We start from the raw sequence: 17161 nt of genomic DNA, 5'->3' as shown, positions 1-17161 counted from the left end.
CACACAAGCATAATTTGATTTTCTGCTAGTCTAGGTTCAAAATGGTGTGGGCATCACTGAGTATGAATGCATGTGAACTATTGGAGGGGTTTCGTGGTATGTGAAGTGAAATAACTCCATAGTTACTCAGAAAAATTCAGCGGACTTGACACGATGTAAAAGGTCAGTTTTAGTACGTAAAAATTTCAACGGTTTTGAAACGTTGTATCCGAAGAACAAAAGATATGATCTGGGATAAACAAGTGAGAAAAATGGCTGGTGATTAACTCCGTTTCTTTCCCCAAATCTGCCTACATGTAATAAAGGCAACCTTTTTTTAATGAGAAAGGTAGTGGATGACAAGAACACTGCAGGAATCCCGAAGACTGACACTGAACTAAACGATCTGTCAGTAAATGCATAAAAGAAATTGTTGCCTTTATCATCGTTTACAAGCGCAATAAATGATGTTGATGTTGACGATGATGATGAACTTGTGCATCTGCGGACCAATCATGGATTTTGCGCATACGGCGGTGGTGCGCCTGAGTCATCGTTGACGTTGACACAGTCTGGCGGTGTCACCACAAGAGCGGGCGGTGGGAGACCACCTTGTTCTCCGCGTGCATTCATCTTGTCTGCTGGCTTCTCTTCTTCCATTGGGGCAGTTTTGTTCTAAAATAAAAAATAAAGATATTAACTAATAGAAAGTCAGTATCCACAGAAAGGCAAAACGTAGGTGTTATAAGGAGGTCAGACCTTACCTCATGAACACCGAAGTCCGTTTCTTCTTGATAACTCCCGAGGTGACCTTAGTTGTTTACTGATTAGTCAAGGTAAAGCATAGGTGCTCTAGTGTGCCCATGATCACTTAAAAATGGTGTAAATAAAAATTATGGACCAAGGGACCCAAGAGGGAGCCATTGGAACACCATCATTACATTGACCTTATACAACTATCATGTCACTGAAATGTTGACGTATGACCACATAAACGGCGGTAATCATTAACAATTCGAACGTTTTAGCATCGGGGCACCGCTTGGGCTTCATGTATCAAAAGTATGTTCAGGACTCAAATTTATTCACAATAGGTATCGTAAGATTTTCAGTCGTGACAATGAGGTGAAAAACGGGGCATCGGAAAGGTTCGACCAGTCAGTCGGAAGAAACAGCAAGAGTATGAAGGTAATTCTTTGTAAAAAATACTTTTTGAGCAGAGTATTGACATGACTTGGATGACGCTCATTTAAAGCTTCACGGGATGTTGATAAGAAACTCAACCGACGTTCAGCTAACTCCCACGTCCAAGATCTTCAGCTACAGTTCTCGACCAAAGAACATCTAACAGCTTCAGCGAAAAATTTTCGAAACGTTTTTCGTTCTTAAAACTGCTTATAAAATCGATGGAAACAGAGCTTAAAAGTATCAGAGGCAGGAGATTCGGGTTGGTTTCAGCTGACCTCAGTCAACCTCAGCTTGATTTGCGAATGAATATTTGGCAGTATATATGCATGGATCAATTTTTAAGTACGAAGTAAGTTTTTGTGAAATCCAATAGGGGTAGCAGAGGTTTCATTAGCCGACTGACTACTTCGGAAGATACAGTGGTTTAGCTAGGAGAGACAACAAACCGTCAAACTCAAGTCACAACGAAGACAGCAGACAGACATAGACGAATCGTCGCGGTGCCTTTGTAGCGAGTTCAACACAATCATAGATTTGGTCTGTTGCTCACGATGCCCATCCAGAATGACGGTTCATGCGATCACTAAGTACGTGCACAAATATTGGTATTTTGCTTTACCGCAATTATTTGGGCATTGTGATTACTCTGTACTCTACAAAGATCCCCGGAACTTCGAAGGAATCCTCACGGAATACCTGATGTTTACGACATTATTCAGTTCATATAGCTTGCTTACAAGTATGGCTGCCTTTAAATCTAGACAGGAATCTTTTAAAAATATCCTTGGGTTTTATCTTACCAGTTCTTAGTCCCATTTACTCTCTCCAAAGAGTAAACGTCTAACGATGTCATGGTTGCAGTAATCCCCAGAAATTTTGTGGAGTCTACGAAATGAAACTCAAGTTCAGCAGTCATGTTTCAATGACGACGGGACCGGTTGTTTTCCTTTTAAGGCTCTCAGTTGTCTCTCTGGCGATGGAGTGAGTTTCCGGTATAAAGCACACGTGGTTGTAAAAATCTACTTGCACACCACTAACAGACATTCCAACTTACTCCCTTCCGCAGTCGCTTCATAATGACACGATAGAACAATAATTCCATGCCCAGGATGAGTGCCGCAGAGAGAAATCCGCAAGCCAAAATTATGAACATACCACCCACTTGTTCCAGCCCGAACCCGATGCTCGTACTTGGTTCGGGGCAGCCTGTGGTGTTGGCAGACCACCATTTATGTTCCAAGTCATCCAGAATATTCTCCGCTTTCAAATGGAGTATCCTACACAACAGTGATCAAAGTACTGGATTAGTTTCTGGACAAACGTAAAGTGATACGATAGAAGGTGTTCAATGCCACGCTGTGCTTAACATAGTGAAACTCAAGTCCTCACAACGATTCCAAGGACCAAAAAACAATCTATCTCATGTCAGCTGCGTTATGTGACCAAATATCGTAATTGAGTACCGCTACCTTCATGAGTCTGGCTCAATCCATTGTCATCAAGTCAGTCCAAGGTTATTCATTTTCGAAGATCTCCTCACACAGTTTTGCATGAACTATTCTGTCCCATCAAAAGTTCGCCGCAACTATTGAGACCCGTAAAGTAGGTGCCCAATAATCCTAGCAGTATCACGTGAATCCTGTGACCACGGTGGTTAGCGGCACTCAAGTCACGTAGGTTCTGATACCAGACGACCAAATTACATTGCATGTTTGTACTTACCGCAAAAGTGGATTAGAAAAAGAACGTTAGTGCGCGCGAGCAATGCGGAACAGCTATTGATTTTGGTGCCCATGTCGGTTAACCTCCATCGGACAAAAACGACTGGGCTCAGAACTGAACGACTGGGATAATAATTCCGGAATATCGTTTACTACCGTTTAACCTGCGGATAACAAAACGATGCCCTATGCTTTTCTCCCATTTAGGCCGCGAAACTAATGAAGATGCAACGTAACGGTTACAATACATCTGTCGTTTTACATCCACTAAGTTTCCCACCAACCAGTTATTGTTGCCTGTTTGTTTCGCTAAAATAAGACCAGGATTGCTTCAGCGGCGAATTATACAATGTCAAAGCAACAACTCTAATGCACATATGTGTGTAGGTTTGCTTTCCTCTGCTTTTCCCATGGAGTGTTCCGGGGTTTTTATGAATGAAACTACTCACAAGGTCGCTGAAAACGCTTCGACAGCCCATGACCGGTTTCGCCCTTCTTGGGGTTCATCAAGTAGGGGCAGTCCCCGAGTTTCCGTCAAACATTGTGTTCTACTTGAACCCCAATTGAACCGATCTCGAGAAATACACTCATTTGTAAATCAGTTTGGTTTTCATGGGAGACTCAAGTGATTCTTTTATGATGGCTTGCGTACAGGGCTACACTCGGCTTAGTGCAAACCAATCGCAGGGGCGTCTAATGGTATCAGTACTACTCGCAGCAGATCCGGTTGGGATACGAGGTGCTTGAACTGTAGTTGAATACCTATTCTTGTTTGCACATTTTCGCAGTTTGAGAGGGAGGAATGGGTTGAATAGATGCAGTGACCATAGAATATCTCAACCTCATGAAATATGAGTGTATAAGTATATAAGTATAATATAAGTATATATTAGGTGGGGCACAAATCTCTGATAAGTTTCGTATATTTTTTTACATATTGGCGTTTGCGAAATTCTCAGTCAAACATTATCTTTATCTAGAACTGAATGAAGTAGTGTTATGCGACTTTAGTTTCCAACTCACATGCTGTTCATATTGGGAGTAAGAAACGACTTTAATGGCAACGCAATCCCGTAATCCCAGCTTCCAATTCGTTCACCAAGCTCCTTCAAGTCGCACGCAGAAGCAATGTGATAGGCAGCCAAAGATGATTCCATGAACACAACCCAACCTTTCCGCACATGGTCCAGTGAATCCACAGTATCGTGGGTAAAGCCCCATTCCTCCATTCGTTTGAAGATTGTACCGTAACGTTCAGTGATGGGGTATTGCCACACCGAGTAGTTGGAGCTGAATTCAGCTTGAAAGGTTGATAGAATAGCGTTGAGATGGAAGCTTAAAGTCTACGGGAACGTATTCACTAATTTCGTTTAAGTAACTTACTCAAGTTGGAAGACAAATATCTCCAGATTCTGAACAGAGATTCCTCGACCCCATACATTTTGCGGAAGAAAGCGTATTCCGCCGAGTTACTTCGAAGGGTGTACTAACAATGAAAAGAGGAATTCTTTATGGAACGTGACAAGGAAAGAGGGGACGACAGCGACTGACGCAGAACAGATTCGCGACAAGTGTTCGAAACGGAGCATATTCATAAACTTTTGACGATAGCATAAAATTGACCCCTGTTTCAGCTCATCCAACTTTCTGTCCACATGTCTCGAACAGTATCGCATTCATAGGAACTGAAGTAAAATCCATTCACCAGGTCAACGGAAAACCTCCTAACTGATACTCTGAGGTTACGCTAGTTGCAAACGGATTATACCTTAGAAGAGAAATAAGACAAGTGAGTATAACGATATAACGGGTTAGACTTTCCGCGAGTTTTCTACTCTTACTTGTGGATGAACGCCCAGCATCTGGAACAAAATACTCATGTTCTACAACGGGTTAGAGCAGTGCATCTGAAAAGCGAACCTTCCAAGGCTAACACTCCCTGGAAGCGATTTTTCCAACCCTAGGACTACTCATAGTGGAAATCTATGGGGCCTCTAAAGTAAACACGTTTGATAAAAAATCTTGGGCCACCAAAATCTTGCTGCCAACATCAACCTCACTGACAAGATGGTAAACTGATAGCTCTCATGGCTCGAAGAATCCTTAGTCACGGATCAGCCTCGTAAAACACTGGAATTCATGCCAACAGTTTGGAAATGTTTGCAAATTGTCGGTCAATATGTTTCTGATGATTTGGAACTCAGTTCTAGAATTGCTTCTGACTTTTACGACTAATCGAAACATTTGAAACAAATATGTCTTATGAACTTATTCGAGTTACAGATGCTCCTCCTGGACCACTCAAATTGATGAACCTCCAAAAAATTTGCAATTTGAAAAGCGACTGAAGGTGAGTTCAAGAGGACAGCGTTCCGCGGTTTTGACAAAAAATCAAGCACTTACATGTGTACCTTTTTCGACCACTGCATGTGTTTGGAGAACATGCCTCGAAACGACTTGGTATCATGCACAGAACGAGAACTTCACCTATACGCTTTCACACGTATCTCAGCCACATTCCTCACGCTGCCAAACAAATTCTGCACAATTGTGGATTATTTGGTTTCATTAACTTGAGCTTGGTCCCCTTCGCAGACATATAAGAATGACCCTTTGGGACGGATTGTGAGTTTTCATTTTTACCATGCTGATAGCCTTATCTAGTCACACATTCTCACCACAGGTAATCGATTATGCAATAAAACAGAAACGATCAGACTAGGTTTTGCCTTCTTTCATATGGCCCGATATTACTATTCTCTTGCAAAGAATATAAACACACTCCGATGTGCGAATAGGATGTCTTCATTCACCTTCACTTCTGTCTGGCCGGCGAGTTGTTCCAATGATTTGATTTCCTCTTTCAAACCCGAGACGGTGAGCTTGGCGGATAGATTGGCGGAGAACATAGACACCATTATGACAACGAAAATCCAGTGGCCGGTGATTAGGATTCTAGTCGAGGTGGAGCGTGGGTCGAGACTTTCTCCTGAAAGCAGAACACTTTACGGTTAGAAAATACACCAATCAGGTGGCTTGGTACGGTGATTCCACTGATTCAATATATATAAAAAAACAGATGCAAATTATTACAGACAACACGTGATTACCTAGAAATCAAAAACCACAATGTATCTATTATTTCCAGAAGTACAGTGAATTCATTCAAGTGGTTGAACTGATGACTAGATGCGGTGGTGTTTGAAATTTTAAGAATAGATATCTAGATATTTCGCTTGCAAACTCATTTGAGCACTTCTTCAATGAGACACGTACTGATCAGCATTACGAAAAAAGAGGAAGCAGTTGGAACATAACGTGGGATTGAGAGGGGGTCTAGGAAGACTGTACATCCGATTTTGAACATAATGACAAATAGTACTGATGGCAACACGAAAATGAGGTGATGAAGGAGGTGGGCAGTGATACTGGGGTAAAATAGTTTTGAACTCTCATCTGAACTGAGGGCTGAGAAGTGTGGGGCTAATTTTTGAACTGGGGGGTGGATGAGCTGAAACGTAAACTATCCGACTAACCTTGTTGAGTACATGCCCCCAACACATACCATACGGACTCTTTGAGAGTGAACATGGTGCCAGCTTCTGATGCACCATTGTCTTTCAGAGCCTGGTTTTGAAAACTGTACGGTGAAAAGCGATCCAGCGCATAGACAAGAAGGCTGACGAACACAACGGCACTGATGCAGCAGATCCACACTGGCCTGATGAAATAAATGAGAATAGTCAGTGCTTGAATTGTATACATTACGCACTGGTAAATGAACTTTATGGCAGAACAAACCAAATGCTCAGAATGATGACTCGCTGATATACACCTGTGTACGAAAGTTGGTAACATTTCACCTACTTTTAATTTGTTACTTCAAAAATTGCGAATGTAGTGGATGAACAATTCACTACGAGAGAGATTCAGGGTACTCGTTTTGAAGAACAGAAAAGAAATATGGGTGTCCAGGCGAAGATTCTGTCAATGGAGTCATCTGAAAGTTAGCTAAGCACCAGGAGTCTACAGTGTCTTGGGATGGAAAAGTTGTTTCATAAAAGTGATTTAGTGAAAACGTGACCCACAGGATAAAGCGTATTTTATACATAGTTCCAGAGAATTATTCATAAAAATGCCGTGGATTCATTTCATGTGAGTTTTGAAGAGGTATAAGTGGACGAAAATCATAAACTTAAAAAAACTGTTGCAATTGTGGTCTTTAACTACACACCCATGTTCATTTCTGGCAAGTCTATTTTAGAGACATGTACAATGGACTGAACAATGTCAACAAAAGTTAACGCCGAGAACCTCACTTTTTCCGGCTTTTCCACAAGTATGCAGAAACAGCTCTTGCAGCATGTATACCGCTCGTTTGGAAAGCCGTTCGTCTTGCACCACTGACCTTTCAAATTACCAGTAGGCTGTCTTAGAGGATCTATGGTAGATGATCGGTGCTTCCATCAGCCGTTCAGTCGACAGACCTTTTGTGTGATCTGCTTGTCTCCTGAAATTCCATTATGTTAATCAGCACCGACAACAACACCGGTACTTTACAGTCGAATGGCTTTCTAAGAGCTCTTGCAGCATGTATACCGCTCGTTTGCAAAGCCGTGCTTCTTGCACCACTGACCTTCCAAATCACGATTAGGCTGTCTTAGAGGATCTATGGCAGATGATCGGTGCTTCCATCAACCGTTCATTCGGCAGAACTTTGGTGTGAGGTGCTTGTCTCCTGAAATCAGCACCGACAACAACACCGGCACTTTACAGTCGAGTGGCTTTCTAAAGAGAAGAAACGAACGCTGGATGGAGAAATAAGGTGATTTGCTCTTGGTCCACAGTGTTCAAGCACCTGGCCAGAAACGTAAACTATCCGACTAACCTTGTTGAGTACATGCCCCCAACACATACCATACGGACTCTTTGAGAGTGAACATGGTGCCAGCTTCTGATGCACCATTGTCTTTCAGAGCCTGGTTTTGAAAACTGTACGGTGAAAAGCGATCCAGCGCATAGACAAGAAGGCTGACGAACACAACGGCACTGATGCAGCAGATCCACACTGGCCTGATGAAATAAATGAGAATAGTCAGTGCTTGAATTGTATACATTACGCACTGGTAAATGAACTTTATGGCAGAACAAACCAAATGCTCAGAATGATGACTCGCTGATATACACCTGTGTACGAAAGTTGGTAACATTTCACCTACTTTTAATTTGTTACTTCAAAAATTGCGAATGTAGTGGATGAACAATTCACTACGAGAGAGATTCAGGGTACTCGTTTCGAAGAACAGAAAGGAAATATGGGTGTCCAGGCGAAGATTCCATCAATGGAGTCATCTGAAAGTTAGCTAAGCACCAGGAGTCTACAGTGTCTTGGGATGGAAAAGTTGTTTCATAAAAGTGATTTAGTGAAAACGTGACCCACAGGATAAAGCGTATTTTATACATAGTTCCAGAGAATTATTCATAAAAATGCCGTGGATTCATTTCATGTGAGTTTTGAAGAGGTATAAGTGGACGAAAATCATAAACTTAAAAAAAACTGTTGCAATTGTGGTCTTTAACTACACACCCATGTTCATTTCTGGCAAGTCTATTTTAGAGACATGTACAATGGACTGAACAATGTCAACAAAAGTTAACGCCGAGAACCTCACTTTTTCCGGCTTTTCCACAAGTATGCAGAAACAGCTCTTGCAGCATGTATACCGCTCGTTTGCAAAGCCGTGCTTCTTGCACCACTGACCTTCCAAATCACGATTAGGCTGTCTTAGAGGATCTATGGCAGATGATCGGTGCTTCCATCAACCGTTCATTCGGCAGAACTTTGGTGTGAGGTGCTTGTCTCCTGAAATCAGCACCGACAACAACACCGGCACTTTACAGTCGAGTGGCTTTCTAAAGAGAAGAAACGAACGCTGGATGGAGAAATAAGGTGATTTGCTCTTGGTCCACAACGAGTGTTCAAGGGATCTCAAACTACAGGTCCTGAGAATCTGAAATTCAACTGGAAGCAGTCGTAAGATTGCCCCAACAACTTTCTCTGCATCGCCTGCAATCGTGCAGCTGCTCCTTGGGTGTCATCATGAGGGATTAGAAGCAGCTGCAGTGGGCGACCTTAAATTCGAACTTTCACCATATCATCTACAAGATGGTCTGCACTACCACGCGTTTGGTGTGCAGAACAACGCTCTTCATCAAGAAAATATCGAAAGACCGTACCACTATTGCTTGCAGTCCCAGAGGCATTTTGCTTGTGAAACGCGTCCCGCCAGATCTGATCACCTTATCTGAAGTCGGTCGGAACCAGATTTTTCCATTAAAAGTAACACAACAGTCCGTGACCTTATGTTGACATTTCGGATTCCCTAAACTGCATCAAGTAATAATACTAATACATAAAAATACTCAAAAGCATGGGATCAGGCCAAAATGTTGAGGCGAATGCACTTAAATGGGAGATACTTGTGTTGTCCTACCCTGTGAAGACTTCCAAGAAAAAGAACGGTCCCAATTCCTGATCCGTTTTCGTACTGACTACCATAGCCAGGCCAGCCGATACGTAATACGGTATTGTAAAGTCTACGACAAGTTTTCGTTCACCATCTTGAACGATCGGACCCAAACCGACGTCTGCATGCTGTGAAAAGGCACGGGAGATCACAGTGACTTCAGTGAGAGGTGTGACATAATCTTGTGACCAACCCAGTTGTCAAAACACACGAACAACCTAGGTGACAAACTTTCAATTTTAACAATTGGTTATCTACCAGCATCTTGTGTTTTTATCGAATACAGGTCAGTATAAAACAGAATCAGAAGTATAGAACGCGACGTGGCAGCAGAGTTTAGACGAGTCTATAACTACCTATTGCTTTATTCAATGTGGGTCACCACCCTGTATGAAGAAGGGCGATAAACTTGACTATGAACTCATAAGTGACTTGTCATCAGGTGTTCCGCTTGATGTGAAAACCTATTACGCTTGCTGTGATGTTTTGTGACGGTAGAATTACTTTTAAAAACGAGCCAAGCATACCGCTGCTTCTCCCGCTTATCCGTTTTACCGAAGGAGTCCGAATTTACGGTCGACCCCCCCCCGCCAAAGCGGGATGGTAACCACATCACTGCTGCAATGAGTGCCTGAGGCAGAACCGTTCTGCATTAAGTGAAAATACTGTGTTGAAGTCGCTGCAAAGCTTCACTCCACTTTCGAGTGTAGCCACAATGTACGCACACTTCAACTTTGTCCACGGTTGACGCAATAGTTGAGGTAATCTACAGAATGCATTCGAATTACGCAAACTGCTATTGTGATGGGTTGATTCTTGAAACAAGTCGCTTTATCTGAATAGAACAAACATAGTTTGCGGTTAAGCTATTTGAACACATTAGTGTTTGCACTTCAAAACTGGTCTAGGATGACTTAAGCCTTGCACTGTACTGTTCTTGCTGATAGTGTCTTACAAGTGATCCCGGAGTGGGACCAAAGACAACTTTCCAATGGTTATTCCGTGACCCATATTAGTTCTGTCATCTCTTACGGCGTAGCTGAACACATGAATCAAATCGTGCATCTCCTCCGCCCTAACAATTTCTTCAGTTTCATTTGGCTTCTGCCACCACAGTGTGAGTTAATGGTCAAGAGACACTGTCCCCAACTGAGAGAGTCTCTCAGCGAACTTTCTTTCGGTAGGTACCGCTGATGAGAAAGACATTCAAGCCAGCAATAAACTGCAAACAGTGGAGCTCTCCGGAGGTTTCAAACGCATCGTCAACCCTACAGGAAAGAGTTGAAAGTCCAATTTATCAAAACATTGCACCCACTGAAACAGTGTTTCTTCTTACCTTGGAAGCTATCTCTCCAATCACGCCATTCCACTGTCCATTGGGAAGCTTGACACCATAAATATGATCCAACTGTTCAATGTATACGTAGTCCAAACCGAGAGCATCCGCTATCCTCTCAAACACTTCTACACTGTATCCGGTCCAACCGTCTTCAGTCTTGATCACGAAAGGTGGATCCTTTTTGAATGATCAAAATGATGTTCGGTGAAATATCTGGTCAAAATGGAAGGCTTGACCAGCCAATAAGCATTTTCACCCAAAACGTAACTGATTACCCAAGATTTGGCAGATAAATACGGGTTGGATTTTGGAATGGAACGTTTACGCGGGTAACCCCGTTTAACGCAGTCACTATGACGTTTCGATACTTCAGCAGTGACTAGCTGCTAAATATGTTGGATTCATGTTAGATCACATGGCTCAAGCGTGAATACGTTCGCCTGTTCAGACGTGAAAATTCAAATGCGTCCAAAGTGCGTTGGTGGAGCAGTGGGTACACACTCGCTTCGCATGTCGGATGCCCGGGGTTCAAATCCCGGCACGGCCATTGATGAGCTCTAATAAGAGCAAGACTCGAGTCTAGTGCTTCACTTTGGTGTGGACTCACCGGAAAATTACGCCAGAACAGGAGTGGTGTGATTATGAACAAAATACATATCCCGCAAAACCCCAAAATATGTTGGATTCGTTAGTTCTCACACGACTCTGCACCGTATAAAGAGCAAAACTCACGTCCGGCTGCCCACTTAGAGTGACGTAATTTCATAAGAATAAGGGCGCAAAACCCCAAAATATGTTGGATTCGTTGGTTCTCGCACGACTCTGCACCGTATAAAGAGCGAAACTCACGTCTGACTGCCCACTTAGAGTGACGTAATTTTCATAAGAATAGGGAAAGGGATGAAATTAATGAGAGTGACAAACTTACCATCAGTGATGGCTTAGTTATGGTGCCGTCTAGGCTTGTGGTCGATAGCTAGGCCTGTAGGAATGACAATTGCTTAAAAGTAACCAGTAACCGATACCTCGACCAGATCAAGTGAGATGTCAAGCACATCTCTGCGCCCGTGAGGATTAATTCTTAAAGACTGCTTCATTTCAACCTCAGATTATGGATCGGCTTTCATATGTGATCATATGCGATCACAATTTTTTGCTTCAATTTTCGATTTTGCTTCGACGGATAACAGAATCTCATTTGTACTGAGAACTGCCATGAAACATCCAATAAATATTATATCACGTAAAATGATGTTGTCAAGTTGTTGGACAAGTGTCTTTTATTTCACACTGCGATATTCAGCTCGTAGAAGCTTCAGAAGGATTCCGGCTAGGACAACTCTCGCTAATTGTGACATAAGCATAGCAGATATTTTCCAGACAAGGGTCAGTCACACTGCAGCACTTCTCCTAACTTAACTTTGCTCTGTAGGAGAAAATCTGCGATCTACACTAAATCTTATCAGGACGCTTGGTGATGCGAGCGAAATTCCGGTACCAAGCTGAGTACCATGAGACATACAAAGGCAATTCTTTCAATGGATTTTCAAAGCAAGCCCGTTCCGGTGGGTTTAGGGGGATCTTTTCCAGATAAGTCAAGGCCACTAATGCAAAAAGTATATGTGCGAAAAGTTGAGCCCCACCACTTTTTGCCAGCTCCAATCCAATGTACGCACACAAGCTTGACCTATTTTGGATGAAAAGAATTTTTTATCCGCATCTAGGTTCTTTTTCTGCAAACATTTCCTTCGTTTGGAGGTAAAACCTCAAATGAACTTTCTGTTGCTTTCAACTCTCCTTCATGACAAGGAGACCGCAATACGATTTTGCAAACCTACGGAGTGATCCATCAGCAGAGTTTATGCAACGATGGCCGCCAAATGACACTTTTAACTGTTTCTGACAGGTGGAGGTGTAACGTCCGACAGTGTTGGCAAGAAATCGGTCTTCTAAAGGGAATTTGACTGGAGCAGTCTAGGATGGAGTTTAGGACAGTAGTTTTATTCATTTATTACTGGTCCAGAAATTCTGCCCAGAGAAATCATCTATTTGCCACAAGACCGTTGTTGACTGGAAGAATTTCCTTCGCGCATGACGGCTTCTGCACACTCCAACAGTTATCGGCGGCTCAGGTCTGCATGTCGTGATCGATGAAACGCTAATATCTCGCCGTAAAAACCACACAGGACGAGTCCTTCACCAACTGTGGATTTTCGGAGAGATCTGCCGGGAAACTAAGGAGGCGTTCATGTATGCAGTGCCAAATCGAACTGCGGCCACTTGGATGGACACAATCCGGGCCTGTATCGCTCCTGGCTCAATCATTATCTCCGATTTTTGGGCATCATACCAAGGAATTGAAACGATGATTGACATGAATTCTACTCACAAAACAGTTAATCATTGCGAAAACTTTGTGGATCCAACGACTGGGGCTCAAACACACTAACGCGGCACACACCGATCTTCAGCGGACAGCTACTTGTGTGAGTTTGTTTGTAGGCAAAGGTACCGAAAAACGGACCTTTGCATGCAAATTATTAATGACGTTCCAAGTTAACCCTCCTCAATAAAAACTAAAAGTACAGTTTCATATCCTCTTTTTTCTAATATTTTTGGGTGGCGGGGGTTAATTTTTTGGCGGAGCTTATCTGGAAAAGATCTAGGTTTAGGTCCAAAAATGTATTATTTAACAAAGTGTGGGCCATTTCAAAACCTGTCATCACTAGGGATATTGGGTGCCTGATTACTTTCCACAGCTTTTTTAGGCTAGGAGAGAAACTTAGTGGGCATACCCGAAATCTCGTCTTCTGTGAGAAGGTGTTTTAGCCACCAGTAGATTCTTTCAGTAGATTCGTAATCATTTCAGCACACTCAAAAGTCTCTTCTAAAGAGGCTTTCTTTGCACGTAAACAGCTGCTATGACAAGGCCCTAAACGCTAATGAGCATTAAGATACCATGTATTACTATGCCTAATTTTTGTTTCGTTAGCTTTGGTATATCAAGCAAACGCTTGTGGGACGCTCTATGAAATGGTTGATAGAGAGGGACCAACTTGGCAAATGAAACAGATACGTACCGGAATCACGAGCACCCGAAGTGGATGCCCTCGACCAAGGGATGGTAGGGTCTCGTTCTCAAGAATGACCTCGTTCGTTCCGTAGGAATAAACGGCTTTCTATGAGGGAAGTACGAACCCAGAAGCTTTGTTAAATAAGAGCGATTGACGTCGAGAGCAAGGGAAGTTGATTTTGGTAACTTTTTTAATTTGTCCTTTCAAAGACATTACGGGTGGGCATAAAATGCCCCAAAATATTGAAATTAAATTGGTTGTACAACCATGAAAATGACCAACTGAAAGGATTGATTCAAAATGCCCCATTTTAGGGGCTGTTTTTTTGGTGTGGGACTCCAGTAAAATCTATACTGTCGTACTTATTCCTCTCAGTGTAATTATTTCAACCGGTGACGCCAGCAGACTTTGCGCAGTAGTGGCACCTTGTTTAAATCAACAAAAATAAGTCTTTGCTCTCACGACATCAAAATCTGATGGACTAATTTAGTATAGATCTCAGAGAAGGACATTCTTCAGCAGAGCTGTACTACAAGGCAAACTTCATATTACGAAAGCGGGCACGATTGTTTCCCCCGATTAAATACCAACATCACGAAAAAACCCGGTTTGTCTCGGTCCAGCGGACTTCATCGTTGTGAAAAATCAGCCAGACTCCCCGAGGTGAACCTGAAAAAAGTACCAGCTGTGTCTCTCCTGTCCTCTGGCTATTCTCAGAAATCATGTAGTACAAACAGTGCACAAACAGTCTCTTGTGGTAAGTCGGGCTGCCCAAAAAAAACCAAGTTTCATCCCACTGGTTGCCTAGACTGCCTACACTCAATTTTACCTTCCGAGTTTGACAACCAATTCTGCACAAATCGGTTGTCCTCTAACTCGCGAGTTCAACTTTATCCAATTTCCTAGTCAACACTTTATATTGTGAGCCAAATCAATTGAAAAAACGCTCGTTTGTGCCGCCGTTAATCTATCGGAATGTGTTGGGCGCCATGAGGAATAGGGTGTTTCTCGCCCTCAGATGTGGCAAAAGATCGTATGCCACAGTTGAAAGGATGACAAGAATGTAAAGCTGTTAACTGGTAATGACATAAGGGGTATAGCATCGCCGAGAAGTAGCTAATCACCAGACAATTTTATGTGCTTTTTCCTAAAGAGCAATTGCATCTTAGTTTGAGCAGAATTGAAACACACTCGACAAAGTGGAATACATTACTTCGTTCCTCTCTCTCTCTCACTCAAATACAACTTGCTCTACACAAACTCTGCAAGTTTGATCGTGCTTGACCATTCACAGACCTAGATTAGAAGATCCAGTTCTTTATTGGTATATAACATGATACTTCGACTTCAGCGAAAATTGAATAAGGCGTCGGCGTCATAAAACGTCGATTAACTACCTTAACTGATTATACATCTGGGGACAATCACTTATCCAGTAAAAATGTGGACTGAAACAGTGAACGTCGTGTATCAGCAGCATGTATCCACAGGCTAACGGGGATCGCTCTGGCTGTACAAGACGAAAACCTGTGTGTACACTGTTGGTAATATGAATGGAGACAGGATTTTTTTATATAAATCCGATCTACTTCCAAAAGCAGAGAATTGTACAGTCGTCTTAGCCTAATTGGGACTCAGCAGAACTTTGCATCTCACGGGGATCCTCGAACGCGTGGCTAGTATTTTGAACACTTAACCGTTCGACCTCGAGCGATTGATCAGCTGTGTAATTAGCCTGCACTTAGACAAGATGAAGCGCTGCACAGTGTTGTACAGCGAGTGCTATACATCTGTACAGTGTTTCTAGGCTTTCAGCTTGGATTGCCCTCACTTGCTTAACGAAATCTTCACCAGTTTGTACACTTTAGCGATTTTGAGACTGGTTCATTTTTCTGCCAAAGGTTCAACCAAAGTGGTCGAACGTGGACGCCGTAAATCGCCTATTAAAATTCTAGCAATTGAATTTAATTTTGTATGCCGAATCTCACCGAATGCCACATCGATATAAACTTGCGTGCTTACACGAGCAGTGCTGTCCGATAGCAGTTACCGTCGCAAATATTAAGAAACGTAAATGCGCCCAGCGAGCTCAAGAAATCGACGTAAGTCAACGCCATTACCTGTTCCCGAAAATTTGTCAAGGATGCAAGACCATATTGGTTCCATAAAGACCCTATTCCAGTCTGCCAAACTGAATAGCCATACTCTTGGTTTCTGGTCTACAAAACGTGAATTTTGACGAGGAACCTCTGTGCCTCAAACAGAACCATTTTCGCAACCTACTAATGCCAGACAGAGTGAGCCTCATTGAAATTCTCTCGGCTAAATTCCATCGCAAATAGATAGAAATAAATGTCCTGGCGTAACAGATAAATTTTTCCATTACTCAAAAATGTGGTATGCTTAGTGAGTTTAGAGTAGGTCTTACACGTTTCGTTCAAGGTCAAACAGCGCGAAAAAAGTGTGCATATCTGCCCAGAAACATTTGTATTTCTCAGTCAAATCCATTAAGATAAAGCATAGTATATTTATCTCCTCATACAATCGGATAACGTTTGCGTAGGTTTATTACAGTTAGACTAGATAATGCACTGTCATGGCAACAGTTATTCCATCAGCCCCATCATCATTTCTAAAGTACAACTGCTTCAGGAGACAAGTCAGGTGAGCTGAAGTCAGCGCTAGTATAGACGCATTTCGACGAGGTTTTTGTGACCAATCATCCATAGTCAGATTAAGCCATACTGAGTTTTAGGACGACTACTGTTCCTCACTAATTTGAACAATACACTTAGGAAAGGGGAACCAGTGGTTGCAGCGATTTTATTTGACTCGTCACTGCTAAATTATTGGCAATAGGAAGACGACATTTTTCTTGCCTCTACTAATGAATTCAGGTTACTCAGTTAGTTGAGAGAAACAACGCATGTCCGGCCTAGAGTCTTTAGCAGTGTCAGCGAATTCGAGGACACTTAATCGGATGACAACGAAAAACGGTGAATGTTTAGATCGAATCAACACGATACGTTGCTCGATAAATACACCCATTTGCAAATTAATTTGGTTTTCATGGGAGTAAAACGTTAGGTTGACGGAAATTCGTGGGCCGTCGAAGAGTTTACAGCAACCTTGTGAGTAGTTTCCTTTATGAAAATATACTGCGATATCTCGAAAATCGTGCCAACTGAAATATGAGGCGGCCTGTGTGCAGCACATTCAGTTGTAGAATATCATAAACGACAGATTCAGTTGAGTCTCTCGTGAAAACCGAATTGAATTGCAAATGAGTGTATTTCGCGAAAACAGTGCAGTTGGGGTTCAAGTAGATCATAA

At 42.5% G+C, this 17161-nt stretch overlaps 1 protein-coding gene across 1 annotated transcript; it reads right to left on the bottom strand.

Annotated features, from left to right (window-relative positions):
* Positions 1-492: 492 nt before the first annotated feature.
* Positions 493-17159, bottom strand: T265_10270 (hypothetical protein; the record flags this gene model as incomplete). Its single annotated transcript, XM_009176590.1, has 11 exons — positions 493-654; positions 2222-2444; positions 3912-4188; positions 4272-4374; positions 5702-5877; positions 6425-6637; positions 7777-7961; positions 9383-9543; positions 10752-10931; positions 11170-11258; positions 16988-17159. 11 exons carry the CDS (start codon positions 17157-17159, stop codon positions 493-495), a joined length of 1941 nt encoding a protein of 646 aa, XP_009174854.1.
* Between the last annotated feature and the right edge of the window lie 2 nt (positions 17160-17161).

This window comes from Opisthorchis viverrini, assembly GCF_000715545.1.
Source record: "Opisthorchis viverrini unplaced genomic scaffold opera_v5_352, whole genome shotgun sequence".
NCBI classification, from domain to species: domain Eukaryota; kingdom Metazoa; phylum Platyhelminthes; class Trematoda; order Opisthorchiida; family Opisthorchiidae; genus Opisthorchis; species Opisthorchis viverrini.
Note: the sequence above shows the minus strand (reverse complement) of the source record. Positions and strands in the feature narration are given on the sequence as shown.